Here is a 16,566-nt window from a genome sequence, read left to right as displayed (position 1 = left end):
CTAGGCCTTCTTGCACTTGCCCTTCTTCTCGCGCTGCTGGAACTTGCGCAGCCGCCGCGCCCACGTGTCCCGCCACTGGATCACCAGGCTGCTCTTGTCCGCCACGATGCCGCTCTGGTCGGGTGAGTCCTCCGCGTTGCCCAGCAGCAGGTACTTCTTGAGGGGCTTGATTTTCGGGCACTTGCAGGCGATGTCCCGCGAGCGGATCCACAGGTTCTGGTCGCCGCGGCGGATGCGGCTGGTGCCCTGCTTGTACACGGAGATGATGTTCACCGTGAACTTCCACCAGTCCCCCGCCTTGTCTGCCTTCAGGATGTGGATCTGGACGGCTGCAAGGAAGCACAGGCAGGGCATGGGCCTCGGCTGCCACCTGGGCCCCCTGGCTCCTGCCGCCAAGAGGGCCCGGGATGGGGCGGCCGGTTAAATGGAGAAGGAATAGGAGATCCAGTGCTGGGGAGTGGCTGCAAGCAGGAGCCCCACTGGGGAAATGGGTGTGCGGAGGCGAAGCCGATGCTAGAGCCCTGCCTGCTGACACATCGGCCAAGGCCGCTGCTCGGAGAAGTCTTACTTCCTGCCTGTGTTGAAGGTGCCACCCAGCCCTGTCTTTGGGGACAATCCCCCTTAGAGTCCAGGAAGACACTATAGGAACTGACCACACCCCCTGAATTCTGGGCAGAACCCAGCTGTTCGGGCAGGTGCCCTCCATGAGCACAGCGCTGGCCACTGGGGGGAACCAAAGCGGGCAGTACCTCCTGGGCATTTCCAGAGACCCCACCACCTAACATCAAGCCTCACGACACCCCCAGACACACAACCTTGCTCCTGATCCAATCTCAGACTGGGGTCTCAGTGCCCAGGGGCCATGCACCCTGAACAGCCCTCCAAGGCGGCCACAGCACCTCTTCTGAAGTCCAGGGTCCTTGTACTATCCCCTGCCATCCCTGCCAGGCCCCCGTGTCCTCTGGACCCTCCCCAAGCCTCCAGGCCATTCCCCTCCCTTTCGGTTCTCTGCTACTGCTTTCCCTAGTATGGGGGCTCTCTAGCTGGAGCAGGCATCGGAATCCCCTGGACGGCTTGTCACACACACATCACTGGCCTCGCCCCAATTTCCGATTCACCAGGTGTGGAGTGGGGCCCAGGAAGGCACACTTCTGACAAACTCCCAGATGGTGCTGATCCAGGGAACACACTTTGAGAATCAATGCCCTAGTGAATGTCAACAGATGCTATTTCTGCAGGATATAAGGTATAAGAGAAAAACATTTTTAAAGGTGTGTGTGTGGGGGGGTGGATTTTGTTCAAACCACTAGGTGAAATAGTGGGTTAAAGTCAAAAAGTTTTCTTACTGTGGGACTTTTCAGAGCCTTTAATCTACAAATTGTGTGTGCCTGCACAGCTGTGGGTTTCCCAAACAATTCTGACTGCAAGGCCCTTTGGGTGGTTATCTCAAGTCACCAGAGCCCCACAGGGCCTAGCTGAGGAACATTCTGGGTGCAAGGGACACACACCATTCCAGAGGCTAAGTGCAGAAGTCTACACTGTACTAACGTCCAGCCAAAGGAAACTTGCATTCCTCCTCCATCCCCGCGGTCAGAACCCGGCACCTTTCCCTCCACCCCTGGTCAGGCTGAAGGTTCTCCTAGCAGCTGTGTAGACCTGAGCCCTCCTGAGAAAGGGGCTTGTCTCTACAGGTGAAGACGCTGAGACAAGGTGGGCTTAGTGGCTCCAGGAGCCACGCAGACATGCACCCAAGGGAAGGCCGAGCAGTCCCACCTGCCCTCTTAGCTCTGGGCCCACTCACCCATGCTGGCCAGCCTCTCTCAAGGTCTCAGGGGGCTATTCCCTGGGCCCTGCCCACACCCCTTCTCTGCCCATGCTTGGCCCAGGACAACAGGAAGGGGCACGGATGGCTGGGCCCTCCATCAAATCCCACCCTTCTGGGGCGAAGCAAGTGGCGGATTTTCCCATATTTTCATTTCAGCTGTTCCTGGGCATCCTGAACTTTGCACTCCAGTCTGAGGGCTCCAAAGAATGGCTGCCATGGCAACCGTTTCCATGTTTTCGTCACCAAGGGACTCAACACTCAGTGTGAACTCGGAGGAGGGGGTGGGGAGCCCTCCAGCCTGGAGCAGTGGCTGGGCTGTGTGTTTGACTGTGCAGACAGAGGTCACCGTGGCAACTGAGTGCCCCTCAGCTAAGCAAAGGAGGGGAGCCGCCCCCAGCATCCCTGGGAGCCCCAGCTTCCTCTCCTCAGGACTGAGCTGAATGCAGAATGAACCTCCCCCAGGGTGCAGCTGCCGCCTGTGCGGGACCTCAGACCCCCGGCCTAGTCACAGTGTCCCACCCTGCAGCCAGGGTGGGCTGAGGTAGCCCAACAAGGATGCTGCCGGAGGCACCCCGGAAAAAGTGGCTTTGCTTATCTACTGGTGTTACGAGCTGAACTGGGTATTGCTCCCTGCTGGTAAATTAATACACTTGAAGTCCTAACCCCCAGTAACTCAGAATGTGGCAGTGTTTGGAGATAAGGTCTTTAAGAGGTAGTTAACAGGAAGTTCGAAGGGTGGGCCCCAACCCAATCTGACTGGCGTCCTCATAAGATGAGGACACAGAGATCAGGACACAGAAACACATGGAGGGAAGACCACGTGAAGAAAGAACAAAACGACGACCACCTCCAAGCCAAGGAGAGCGCCTGGGGTAACCACTCCTGACCTCTTGATCCAGTACTTCCACCCTGTAAGGCTGGGAGAAAGCAAATTCCTGTTTGAGCCCCTCAGTGGTACTTTGTTCTGGCAGCGCCGGCAAACTCATAACCATTGGAATCAGAGACTCAGGATCTGGGGCCTCAGCTCAGGGCCAGGTGGGAGGGGAGGGCTGTGAGGCCACAGAGAGCTGGCTGGGCAAGGTCAGGCCCTGGGGTGGCCTTCTGCAGGGATGTGGCCCTTCCCAGCAGGAGGCCTGAAGAACCCTGCCCCACCTTCCCTGGTCTGCACCCCCCTGCCTCTCTCCGGGGCAGCCTGCTTCCCCAGCCTGGAGGAGGCCTGCCAACGTGGAGGATGCAGCCTGGAGGGGGACCTGGTGGTGGACACAGGTCGATGGGGATGAAGTGCTGGCCCTCGTCCTCATCCCACCCGAGCAGCACCCTGGCAGCGGGTGGGATGGACCAGGGGCAGGGCAGGGGCCGGTGGTGGTAGATTCATGTGATTATGCTGGAAAGAGTCCATGTTTCCGCTGCCCTTGGCAACGCCTCCGCATATTACACAGCCCACCAAGTATGAGCTGCACACGCAGTGCACAGGCCAAGTCCCCGCGGTGCACACACGGCTGAAAATACTCAAAATACACATTGAAACAGTGACCTCAGGCAGACCAACTCGGCCCCCTCGGGGAGCGTGCAAGACTGAAGACAGCGCGGGGCCGCCACCAGCTCTGACGCCCTGCTGGCTGGGGGCCAGGAACAACCGGCCTCCACTGAGGGCCCACAGCACCGCCCAACTGGGTGGGGGCGGGGTTGCGATGGCCAGGGGCAGCTTCTTGCCCACCCTAGCCGCACGGAAAAAACTAGACGCTGGAAGAGCCCTGATGCTGGGAAAGATTGAAGGCAGGAGGAGAAGGGGACGATAGAAGATGAGATGGTTGGATGGCATCACTGATTCAATGGACATGAGTCTGAGTAAACTCCAGGAGTTGGTGATGGACAGGGTGTGCTGCAGTCCATGGGGTCTCAAAGAGTCCGACACGACTGAGTGAACTGAGGCACACAGGCTCCAAGGCTGTGTCCTTTACACCCACACGACGCTCACTCCAGGCTAACCAGCCTCAGCCCCCGGGACGTCTAAGCTCCACATCCGCATGCCAATGTCCTAAACTGGCCAGAACACGGAGCTTCAGGGAGGATCTCCCACTGCTTATTCAGAAAGAAGGCAGATGGTGAGATCAGGCCGGGGTGATAAGAGGCTTGCCGAGACCCTCCCCTCCCCTCCCCCCCCAGTTCCCCGAAGAAAGAGCGAGGGTCCCAGCACTGAGCTGGGGGTGGGGGGCAGGACTCTGAAGCACAGACTGAGGGAGTGGCTAAAGCAGACTGGCTGGAACAGGAGCCTGCCCCACCTGCTGGTGTCTGCCCACTCCCAGGCTGGGCCACGGTACAGGTGCGCTGCACAGGTCCCACAGATCTGCTCCTGTGCAGTCAGGAGGCATTAGGTGTAGGGAGGAACCCCTGAGGAGACGCAGGTGAGGCTGGCTCCAAAAGGTACCCCTCCACCACAGAAGAGGGGACCTGCAGGATCAGCAAGCAGGCGAAGAGTGCAGCCCTGAGAAAGCAGAGTCAACCTCTGGGTCCCAGGGGCTGGGCTGCACCCGGTCTTCTGGCCTCCAAGTCCCCAGGGCCCCAGAGCTCTGCTGGTGCAGCAGCAGGCAGGCTGGAACAGGGCCCCCTCAGCAACTCCGAGGCTCACGGGAGGGCCTTGAGCTCCAGGAGCCGACCCCAGCCACCAGGGCAGGGCTTAAGAGGGCCGATCTCCCCTGCTGGCCTGTGAGTCTGCCGCCCGGCTACCGGGCACATGGCTCTCCGTCCCTCAGTAGAGGCCTGCCCTTGGCCCTCAAGGGCGGGCTGTGGCTCTGAGAGGGAGAGCAGCGCAGTGTGCACCAGCCCAGGGAGGCAGGGGTCAGCATCGGGCTGGTCTGAGCCATGGGGCCTCGGGCTAGAAGGCAGGGCAGGGGCCTTGCCCAGGCCCATTCCTGGCTCAGCCCGAGGCCCCGACATGTCCTTCCATAAGCGCAGACCTCTGGTTCTCCTTCCCTGGGGCCTCCACCTCCACAGAGTCCTGGCGCTGGGAAAGTGGGAGGCTGGCCAGGGTGAGCTGAAAAGTGGAGCTCGGGGTCCCACCTCGAGCTCAAGCTCAGATTCCTCCAAAGGGAACCGTGCACCCCAAGGCAGCCCGTTTCCTTCAAAGCCTCGCTCTGTCCCCAGCTCTTGCCCTGACCCCGGAGACCAAGGATGGGTCAGCTCTGGACCCTCCGAAGACCAGGCACTGCCAGCACCTTGGACCATCTGTGCCAGGAGGCAGCACTGGGCTGACTGCTGCCCCCCACTCGCAGGTCTGGGAGCTTCTAGGTTCTAGGACCCAGCACGGCCGCTGGGTCAGCGACGAGCACACAGTGCACGTTCATCTGCCGGCCCAGCCGAGGTGGACGACCTGCTGGGTGGGGCCTGGGGCTGTGGCCCTGGGGAGGGGGGCCAGGCCTTTCTCCTCCTTTCCCCACCAGCTTGGGACACCTCTGCACCTAGGCTTCCTGCCTCCTGGAGGTCTCCTTGATTTATGGGCTGCTCAGATGGGGTCCCCAGGGGCTTCCCAGCAGCTGCCCCTCCCAAGGAGGCTTGGGTGGTCAGCCCTGGCCTTCCCCACCCCACCGTGCCCTCCTGATGGGCCAGGCCAGCCCGAGACCCATCTGCCTCCAAGACGGCGGCCAGGACAAAGCAGGGAAGGACACCGGCCCCGCAGAAGCCATTAAAACCATGCGGCCCCATAAATCTTCCGGTATGGAAAGCGTGTCAGGAACTGCAGCTGCTCTCATAAAGCACAGCTCTGACCACATGTTTCCCAGCACCAACACCACCCCCCAACCCCGCCCTGTGAAGGTCAGAAGCAGCCAAGCAGGGCCAGCCTTATTCTCAGGGATGCTAACCTACGGCAGGGGCAGGTGGGCGGAAGGGGTGTGGATGGGGTGTCACAGCAGCCACCCCCCCCCGTTTTCATCCCATCAGGTGGAGGGCTGGAGGTGCACTGTGGTCAGAAAAACCCCAGGGCTGCCACCTCCTGCCACACCCACCAAGGCTCCACCTCAGACCTGGTATAAAATGGGGACCCCCCAACTTGGGGTTAGGGAAGGTTCCATCCTTCCCTCCCTCAGCAGAAGTAATGGTGCACCCTTCTCTCTCAGACCAACGCAGAGGTGGCTTCAGTTTCCCCTGCCGGGTCCTGGTGTTTTTAGGCTCTGTTCTTGGGAAGCGAGAGGGGTGAGGGGGCCTGGGATGAGCTGATTGCCTGGGGCTCCCTGGAGGAGGGGACATCAGGAGATCTGGGTTCAGAAGACCAGACTCTGGGGATGCTAGGGACCCTGTTCCCCAGGGAGATGGCCTGGCACGCCCAGTCCTCAGGCGAGACGAGCTCAAGAGACTGGCCACCCTCTTCTGCAAGAGGCTCAGGCAGGACAGTGGACCCAGGCCTGGCCCTGCCAGTGCAGGGCACTCTTATCACAGAGACTGGTCTCTCCTGCAATCAGCCTAAGGGAGAGAGCACCTCCCCCCACCAAGGCTGCCCCCCTCCCCATCAGAAGGAACTGTAACAGCCCAGCCCACTCCTGACCCGATGTACCCCACCCTCCCATCACGGCATGGCCACAGCTGTCAGAATGTGATCCTGGAGGACAGCAGAACCCCGCCCCCTGCCCCCCAGGGCCTCACACAGCCTCAGGAGATGCCCAACCACCCACACCTACCCCCAAGGCTGACTGCAGCAGCCCGACCCACCCAGCACACACACAGGGCAACAGTGGGGTCACTGCCTGTCTGCCGAAAGGTCCCCCAGGTCAGCTTCCATCACCACTGGGGCTCCAGCCTCAAGGGGAAGAGGCAGGCATGAGAGTTGGTCCCCACGCCCCAGGGCCCACATCCTGGCTGCAAATGCCTACCTGCTTCTCAGAGGGGCCCAGCTAAGAGCCCTCCACCCACAGCCCTGCCAGCAAACCCCACTGCACGGGGCAGCGCCCCCCACCCCAGGCTGCCGCCTGGCCACACCCAAGATGCTGCAGAGAGCCCTGTCCTGGAGGGAGGGCAACCAGCAGGGACTTGGGTCCCTTGCCACCCTGTGAACACCATACTTGCTCAGCTCCTAGAAATCACACCACCCTCAAAGGATGGAACCTGCTTCTCCCAGGACGCCCAGAGAAAGGGCCATGTTGCCCGAAACAGGGACCAAAGCAAATCCTGACCAGAGCTCTGCCAGGGTGGGAGGAGCCCATTCTGGGGTGGCCCTTAGGAGCCTTGGAGAAACTATTCTGTTTTTAAGGCCTCGGCTGCCTCCCCGCAGGTAACCCAGGCTGCTCAGAAGGTGTGTACCCCCGGGGTGCACCCCCTCCCATAGCAGCCTGGGCCTCGCACAAGCAGGTAAAGCAGCAGGAGGGGTGGACCCCGGGAACAGCAATGGGGCTGGGTCCTTGTGCCAAGGCTCTGACCCCAGGGAAGGGGGGGCCGTCAAGACTCACGAGATCCACTCCCCCTGGGGAGAGGTGCCCATCCCAGCCCTGCCTGGGGGTGGGGAGGGACATACTGTGTGATCCTGGAGACAGGTCACTGGGGAGCGGGGAGAAGACAAGTGCTGCCTGTCTGTAGGGGAAGCCAGCTGGTGTCCCCAGACACCTTGGACAGATCACCTTTCCCCACCCCCACCCTGACCCTCGGTCTCCTCATCTGTGAAATGGGAAGAAACATCTTTCACTGGGTGCCCTTCCCTACCCATACCTCCTTCCTAAAAACAAGACGTTCAGAGGAAAGGAAGCACCAGGCCTCAGCACCCACAGCTGTGGGGGCGGCAGAGGTGGGTGCCTAGGCTCTGGGCCCTGTCCGTGGGGATGGGAATCACTGTGGCGGGCAGGGCTGTGCCCACTCCGCCCCCCCCCACAGTGCATGGCGGGAGGCCCCGGTCAGTGTAGCACTCTGCGGGCTCAGGGGCTTCTGCCGAGCTGTCACTGGGGCCTGCTGCCCGCCCAGCCCAACCCAGTGGTCACCCGCATTCTGCGACCTCAGGCTGACTCATGCCGACCCAGCTCCACATCTGGCCTCCATATGGGGCTGGCACTCCAAGGGGGGAGGTCACATCTGGCTGGGGAAATCGGAGGATCCCCAGGGGGCCAGTGACCCGCGCCCCCAGGGAAGGGTCAGTGAGCCTCTGAAACTCCATGCCACGTGCTGCTGGCTGGGCTGCATCCAACTTGCTGAGCTGGGGAGAGTACTGGGGCAGGGTGGGGAGGACTGGCCTCGCCCAGCCATCACCACCAGCTGCCACCCGGACCTGGCTAACCACCCTCGGGGGACAGCCCCCAGGGTGCTCCCCTAACATCTGAACCCCTGCTCCAAGCCGTGAAGTCACAGTCTGCTGCAGACATGGGAACCTGGCCCCCAGAACAGGGTTGTAACCTGCCCCGTGTTCTGCCCTTGAAGGGACTGACCCCGATCAGGAACAGCCACTGACCCCAAGGTCGAGATGAGGAAGGGCAGGAGGTGTAAAGAGGGGCAGAGGCCATCATTTGCCAAGAGGCCTTGTGTCCCTCACGAGGCCTCCCCATCACCCCACTCATCTCGTCCCCGGCCTGAGCATCGAGGCAAGAGCCGGCAGGCGCCCCTCTAATCTACACCAGCTCCACGGGCTTCTGCAGTCCCTCCACCACCAGCATCGTCTCCACTGCCAGCTCAGTCTCCTCCCTCCTCCATCATGGAGCTGCCGTGACCTCCCTCCGCTGCACAGCCAAGCCCACCACTGAGTGGTCATACCCACCCTGCCTCTGCCAGAATCACTGACATCCTCGCCCATCATCTTGCCTTCATCGTCTCCAACAGCCCCCCCCATGGTGACCACTCCTGCTGTTCCCCCACGGAGATGCCTTTCTGGCTTATCAGGAGTGAGAGAGTCAGGGGTCCCGTGGGGGGAACCAGCCCTTGACCCTCAAGCAGGGGCAGCACCCATTCTGTTGCCAAAAGCTCGGCATCCTGGCATGGGAGGCGCTCGCAGGCAGGGCACATAAAATCTCAGGCCTCAGGGGCCCCAATCTTGGGCATGCTCCTTATCTTGCCGAGTCTCAGCATCCCATTGGCCTGAAGAAAAGGCCTTCCCTTCCTAGGTGTTTTTGAGGACTCACCCAGGGTGAGAATGAAGACTGTGAGGTGCCCATCCGGGGCCTGCAGAGGAGGAACAGTCACCGGCCTGACAAGGCCTCATCTCTGGGGTTTCTGCCGCCCCAGGAGAGACAGGGCATCAGTGCTTGGGGGAGGTGGGGTCCACTTAGGTCCCCAGGCTCTCCTCTGCCAGGGGCCCATAAGACAGCACATGTGTGCACACACATGCACACTCACACAGCCTCACAAACCCAGTTCCTCCCCGCAGAAGCCAACAGGACTTCCGCTTGGAGCTGTTATCCTCAGAAATCATCCTTGAGGGATGGTGGGAGGAAGGCGCGAGACCGATCATCTCGTGAAAAGCATTCTGATTTTTCCATCCGTTGGTGCCAAAACGTCTTTCAACAAAGGGGGTGACTAATAGACATTTCTGGGAACGAATCATTTTTCCAAGAACTGGCAAAAGTGAGATGATCTCACCTTTCAGAATACGGCCTGTCTGTCCTCTCCCTCCGCCTCTGAATCCCAGGGAAGCAGAGGTGGGTGGCAGCCTGCTGTGTGCCAGTGTGAGTGGGGCTGGCTCTCTGGTGGCCTCTGAGTGGCTTCTGCACACAGACGTGAACCCTCACCAGCCTCCCTAGCCTCCGCCCCTGCACCCTCATGTGCCCTCTCCTCCCATCTCCCCAGCCTGCTCCTGTCTCTGTGCTCAGACACTTTGCTCCCTCTGCCAGGGAGCCTTGCTTTGACCAGTGAGCACCAATTACCTGGGCTGCCTCCTCCAGGAAGCCCTCCCTCCACACACTCTCTGCAGGATGGGCCAGGCCCCGCTTACACCCACTGTAGGCTAGACCCTGGCCAAGGAGTCTGTGGTCTAGACTGGATGGGGACGGTGGCATGACAGGGGCAGGCTGGCCCCCCTTCCATGTGAATCAGGGGGTAGAAGCCAAGGGGTGTCTTAGCCTGAAGTCACTGTCAAGAGGTGGCCTTTCCTGACAGCCCCCACAGTAAATGCCCCGGGAACAGTGTCATCTGGCCATCCTGTCTCCACAGACCGAGGTTCTGGAGCCCTGGCTTCTAGGTAAATGAGCCACAGAGCCAGTGACTCCAGAAGGGATGGACACGCTCTGCCCATGTGGGAGCCGCTGAGCGAATGTGGGCTTCATGGTGAATGCTCATGGGTGCACACAGGCACACATGCACACATCTCCACACATACACACACTCACTGGGCGCGTTCTACATGAAAGAAGGGCCCCTCTTGGCTAGGTTTTCCTGAAAAGTTGACAGGAAATGCTACTACACTCGAAAATAATAAAAAGCCCCATCTTTGTGCACAACTGCCCCACCCTGAGCCTGCCCTCGAGTGCCTTCTCAGCATTTGCAAGGTGAGCCGATTCCCCTAGAGGGCAACAGAGGACTGAGCCCCAGGACGGGGCGGGGGGGGGCAGCGATGACAGCGGCGCCATGAACGCCCCCTGCTCCTTGGAGATGGCAACAGGGCCACCCTCCTGCCACATCTGGAAGGACAGCGCATCCCTTCATCGACCTCCACTGGACAGAACAGGAAACCAAGGCCCGGCCTGGTCCGAAGTCACACAGCAAATGTGGAGTCTTCCTCAGGTTCTGGGGCCAGTGGCCCTCCCCTACCTACAGATGGGAATGGAACTGCCATCCTTCCGGTCCTGAGGTCTCTCCAGACCAGAAAGGCATGGGGCTTGGCCCTCAGGCCTCCGCAACCCCAATTCCTCCCTGCTTCGTGTGCGGCCCACCCTCACCTGCTGGGCCCTCTCTCACCAGGAACACGGGCAGGACCAGCAGACCCCAACCAGCCCAGGCCACTGCTCCAGCCCCACTTCCCCACGGCCTCCTGCCCACTGGCCACCGCCCGGGTCAGCGGAAACCCAGATCTGGGTGTTCTGGCTGCACAATGTCAAGACTCTCCCGAGCTGGCCTCAGAGGAGGAAGGGGGCCTGGGGCCTGCCCTTCACTGACTCCCACCCCACCCACCCTGCTGAGGTTCTAATTAGCAGCTTCTGGAACATCCAAGCGCCCTAGCTGGAAAGTGGAGGAAATGCGTTTCCTAATTGGCTCCCTACAGGGATGTCAGTCAGAGATAGGGTGGGGATTATGCAGCCCCCTCCCCGACCCTCCTGGGCCCACCTGTACCCCCGCCCCACCCCAGGCCAGCCAACTCCCCTCGCCCCCTTCTCCTGCTCACCTGGCCCAGGTCTGCGGGTGTGGAAGGGACCCCTCCTCCAGGGGCCAGGCCGGGCACGCAGAGCCCAGAGGGAGACCTGGCCCCCAGCCTCAGAGCAAGGCCTGCAGCTGCAGCCCGGCTGTCCCCGCCCAGCCACCCTGGGTGCCACTCACTCCACCCTCCACAAGCCTCTCCCGGCCTGCCCCCGAGCCTGTTGGGGTCTCCCTCCCCAGAAGCCCCTGCAACCCCCACTCTCAACACTTCCTTGTCCTGCCTCCTGCTTGAATACACAGGCCTGGGTGTAGAGCTGGGCGGGCTGCTCACCAACTCTCAGGTAACCCCAAGAGTGCCATGGACAGTGTGGGGGACCCTTTGGGGGATGGGAGGAGCAGCGCCAGTCCGGGCCTCCAGGCCAGGGTGTGGGGATGAGGACCTTAAAGCTGAAAGTGCCATGCTCCACACCTTGTCAGCACCCTGAGAGGGCACCCCGCTTCTCTCCTGACTCTGCGGCTCCTCAAATCTTGCCTGGCAGCAGAAATGTGGACACCTGGGCAGTGGGCTGGCAATAGTGTAGGGCCAGGAGCTGGCGTGGCTGAGGTGAAGTCTAGGAAGACCTGGGTTCGATCCCTAGGTTGGGAAGATCCCCTAGAGAAGGGAACGGCTACCTACTGCCGTACTCTGGCCTGGAGAATTCCATGGACTGTATAGTCTGTGGGGTCACAAAGGGTTGGACATGACTGAGTGACTTTCTTGGTTTTGGGTTGGATGGGGTCCAGGTGATAAACGTGATGGGGGGCAGGAGGGAGGCTGGGGCTCTGCTGGGCCAGTCAGCCAGCCAGACCGGGGCCCCATCTAGGACACTAGCTTCCCTCGGACAATCCAGGAGGAAATCAAGGGCGAGGAAGGGAGGACTGGGTCAGGGAGCAAAAGGCAAGAAGAGCCCAGAGACTGAGTCCCCGCTCCCAATGCACAGCCCTGTTGTCCAGGGTTGGGGGGATGGGGTGGCGCACAGCCAAGGCAGGGCTCAGGGCAGAGCCCCCTGGGTCTATAACAAGAGGGAGCCAGGCCCCCTTCTGCAGAGATAGGGGCCTGCCTGCTGCCAAGGGGTGGGCAGGAGAGTCAGAGGGAGCCGAAGTGCCCCCGGAAGTATCAGGGGTGGGGGAGGCAGAATTCAGTGGAGGAAAGGAAGTCAGAAGAGAACAAAACAAGTCCTAGAGAACCAGGTGGAAGACGGGTCCATTGGGTGATTTTAAACAGAAGTCCAATTTTCCCTTTTCTCACTGGAGGAACAGAATGGGGGCGGTGGTTAACCCTGCACAGAAAGTCTCCCCAGCATCTGTCTGGTCAGAGGACGCTCCACACTGAAATCTAACCCACTCTTCCCCCAGGTGGCCGAGCTGCTCCTTCCTCCTGTTCTCTGCGGGGGAGGGAGATGAGGGGTGGCGGAGTGACAGGCCGGGGGTCTCCTCTGTGACCCTGGCTCTCTGACCCTGGGCATCCACACTTGGCCCCCAGCCCTAAGCCTGGGACACCACAGGACTTTGGGCCTTTTTGCCCACATCCCACCTTGCCAACCCCAGCAGACGCTGACAGCTTAGGGTGGGAGCGCAGGGTCACCCAAGCCTCACCCCAAACCACCGGGGCCTCTTGTGGCTACTGTCACCCTGGGTCAGAGACAGCACTCCCTTTATCCTTAAATCGCCCCAAAATTTGTTTCCAAAATCAAGGTTGTTTTTTCCTGTGAAAGTCGCCTTGGGATACAAGCACTTTAAAGGGGCTTTTTTCAGGAGTTCGCTATGGACCCAGGGCCTGGCTGCTTCGGAATGGACACACAAAACCTACCAGCTGCTCCAGTACGATCATGTACTGGGTTTCCGTGTGGGGTGTGTGAGCACGTACCTGTGTGTACACGTGTGCCTGTGTATATGCACACACAGGCACACGTGTGTGCACAATAAAATGAGGAAGTTTTAAAAGTTCTCAACATTCCTTTGGGCCTTTTCTCTTCCCTTTGCTAAAAGGTCCTGACAACTGTCCTCATTAAAGAAGGATACCTTGCATTTGGTTCAAACAGCTGCCCCGATGAGATCCCGAAGGCCTGGCGTCCAGGCCAGGTTGCCAGAACCCCTGGGGTCTGGGAGGGACACCATGCAGGTTGTGGACAATGAGGTCTCAGCACCAGGTCACTGTTCCCTCCCCAGCCCACTTCTTCCTGCCCTGTCACCCGGCTTCCAGGGACCAGCCAGAGCCACTCTATACCAGGAGCCCACCAGGCACGTGGCCCCATGCTGAGTGCTTCCATATGACACAGTCGGGCATCACCCCCAAATGACAGATAAGGAAACCGCAACTCAGAGACGCAACCGGACTCGCCCCAGTTCCCTCAGAAGGCACTCGATCAAGGCAGACTAGGAAAGATGGGCAGAAAACACGGGTCGCTGGCCTTTCCCCAGAGGGTGACGCTAAAAGGGGCAGGACTGCTGAGGAACAGAGCAGCAAGACCAGGAACACCCAGCTGGAGTGGGGAGGTGCGCAGAGGGAGATGGGCAGAGTCGACTTTCGGGTCCAGGAAGAGGGGGTCCAGCCTCAGCCCGAAATAGCCAGGCCCACCGGGTCAGGAGGAGGGCCCCAGAGTGGAAAGACCAGGCCCCTGGATGGGCGCCCAGGCTGCGGCTACCTCCTACCGGAATGTTGAACACCTTGACCTCCACACCCTGGGCCTCCCCAGCTCCGCCAGCAGACAGCTGGACCATCTCCTCGGGATTTCTGTTCGCCTCTCAGCTATCTGCAGATACCTGCCGGGGGCTGTGAGAGGCTCCCCTTCTCCCGCAGGCCCCCACCCACCCTTAAGTCAGTCTTGACCCTGAGTCCTGTGAGGTCCGGCCAGCCCAGGCTGCCAGCCAGCTCAGGGATCAGAAACCACAGCGCCAGCGCAGCCCTCCCACGGGGCAGAGCTGATGGAAGGCAGCAGAGGAGAGCCTGACAAAGGAGAGGTGCAAGGCCCCCGCCTCCAGGGCACCGGGGTAGATGCTGCAGGAGAGACTGGCGGGCGGGATACTCTTCCCGGCAAGGGAGCCTGAGGCCTGCAGTGCAGAGTCGGTGCAGACCCCAGCTCCCGACAGAAAAGGCCTTCAGTGATCCCTGAGGCTCTGGTCAAACTTCTGATGCATCAGAATTACCAGCGAGGAGTTTAAAATGCAGATTCTCCACCCAGCCCTGGAGGTCCGTTTTGCGGAGTCAATCCTCAAATCGGCATTTTAAATACACCAAGGAGCTCTCTCCCTTTCTCCAATGCCCGAAGGACTCCTCTTTGAGCTGCAGAGCCTCAGGCTGAATGCCCATGAGTACGGATGAGGGTACGGAAGACCAAAGAGGTGAAGCGACTGACTTGCAGCCACACGGCCCCTCAGGGGCAGAGTGAAGCCCAGGACCCCCCAGGGGCAAGGATGCAAGGCCAGGGGGAGAACGCAGTGCCCACACCTGTGGCCACCCACCCCCACCCCAAGGAGGAAGAGCTGGGAAATTCCCAGGCACAAGATCATCCCCCTCAGCTCCCGGCCGGTCACAGGGACTCTGGGACCAACACCCACGCGGGGCACCTTGTACCCCACTGGTCACGTGGTGCCCTCCCCCTCCCCCTCCCCCAACAAGGGGGCTCTCACTCACCATAGTCCTTCTTGCAGTATTTTTTCATGTTGATCTTCAGCTTCCCTTTGGAGGCCTTGCAGTAGGAATCACAGTCTGCAGAGGACAGGAGAGCACGGACAAAACTTAATTAGGGGAAGAATAGGCTGGCAGGTGGGGTGGGCAGCCGCCTCCTTAAATACCCAGAGGCTGGTGATACCCACGAGCCGGGCAGCCTGGGCGGCCATTCAGGGCGGGTCTGGCCCTCTCGAGTAGGGCTGGGACAAAGAGGTCCCCGCCTGACCCACCCCCCCACTGGCCCCCCTGGCCTCCGCACAGGGACTCTGCGGGCTCCTGCATTGTGCCACCCAGGGCTTCGGAGCACCACACAAATTCCCCTGTTCTTAAGACGCACCCGGAGCCTGATTAAAGCCGATAGAGGCCTCATTGTCGCCCTGCGCCCTGGGTCTGTGTCAGGCGCTAGCTTCCATGGCGAGCAGCCTCTGGCTGGGGTCAGGCCCCAACAATAGAGGTCACGGAGGAAATTAGCAGCCTATGAAGCAGGAGAAAACCCCTTTGGTGTCCACACTACTGGAGTGTGCAAATAAAATGCCCCACGAAGAAGAGTTCAGTTCTAATGAGCCCCACCACTGCTGAGAGGCAGGGCTGCTGGGCCTGCGTCTGCAGGGTATCGCTTCAGGGGGGTCCCAGTGAAAGCCGGGCAGGATGTGGGGGGGCCCAGGGGCCTGCTTCCCTTGGGGGTGGCCTGTGTCGGCCCAGCAGGGGCAGACCTCCAACACCGGCCCCACCAGGCCCTCTCCCTGCCAGCTCTTCAGGTGAAAGTGAAAGTTAAAGTCACTCAGTTATGTCCAACTCTGCAACTCCATGGAATTCTCCAGGCCAGAATACTGGAGTGGGTAGCCGTTCCCTTCTCCAGGGGATCTTCCCAACCCAGGGATCGAACCCAGGTCTCTTGCGTTGCAGGCAAATTCTTCACCAGCTGAGCCACCAGGAAAAGACCAAGAATACTGGAGTGGGCAGCCGATCCCTTCTCTAGGGGATCTTCTCAACCCAGGAATCGAACTGGGGTCTCCTGCACTGCAGGCAAATTCTTTACCAGATAAGGTGATACAGTTCCTTTGCCTGATCTGTGTTCGCAAATCAGCTGTTGGCATGATGGCCAGCCCACCATGGAGTCTCAAACATCACTCCAGCCCCCCCTGCACAACCACTCAACACGCTGGCTCTCACTAGATTCTCACAACCCTTCTTTGAGCTGTGGGGATTATTCCCATTCTACAGATTAGGAATCGGAGACCACCTGCCAGTGCAGCCCTGGCAGCTAGCAAGTCAAGGCTGGGCCTTGAACTTGGGTCTGAGGTGGAAGGTCACTGTACCCACTGGAATTGGGCTGGGTGTGTGTCCTGGCGAGGGGACTAGAAAGGTGAAGGGGAAGCACACACATGGCTGCTCCAGAAACGGGTGCCAGCCCCTCAGACTCCAAAGGGGAAAACCTAGGCCCAGGTGGAGTAAGGAGCGATTTGTGTGGGAGCACAGGACAAGCAGCCTAGGCCTCCTGGGCCCCCTGCCCCCCAAACCATCACTTAGATCTGTAGAAGTATTCAGAGAGCACCCCAGAGTCAGCCTTTGGTCCCGCGGGAGATGGCTGCCTCCTTCAGGGTCCTAATTCAAGTTGAAAGAGCTCTATCCTGCTGCCCTGGGAGCCATGGGCCTGGCAGTTCTCTGCTGCCATTGCTGCTGCTGCTGCTAAGTCGCGTCAGTCGTGTCCGACTCTGTGTGACCCCACAGACGGCAGCTCACCAGGCTCCCCCATCCCTGGGATTCTCCAGGCAAG

The 16,566-nt window shown here is 60.4% G+C and overlaps 1 protein-coding gene across 1 annotated transcript in view; it reads right to left on the bottom strand.

Moving 5' to 3' along the window:
- NTN1 (netrin 1) overlaps window positions 1-16,566 on the bottom strand; it is a 186,773-nt gene continuing 170,207 nt past the window's right edge. The window contains exons 5-6 of the mRNA XM_052658337.1: window positions 14,754-14,828; window positions 1-329 (exon numbers count right to left, since the gene is read on the bottom strand). Of these exons, the coding sequence (XP_052514297.1) occupies window positions 1-329; window positions 14,754-14,828 (404 nt within the window). The remainder of the gene's footprint in view (window positions 330-14,753; window positions 14,829-16,566) is intronic.

Source organism: Budorcas taxicolor, chromosome 19 (genome assembly GCF_023091745.1).
Source record: "Budorcas taxicolor isolate Tak-1 chromosome 19, Takin1.1, whole genome shotgun sequence".
Classification (NCBI taxonomy): Eukaryota; Metazoa; Chordata; class Mammalia; order Artiodactyla; family Bovidae; genus Budorcas; species Budorcas taxicolor.
Note: the sequence above shows the minus strand (reverse complement) of the source record. Positions and strands in the feature narration are given on the sequence as shown.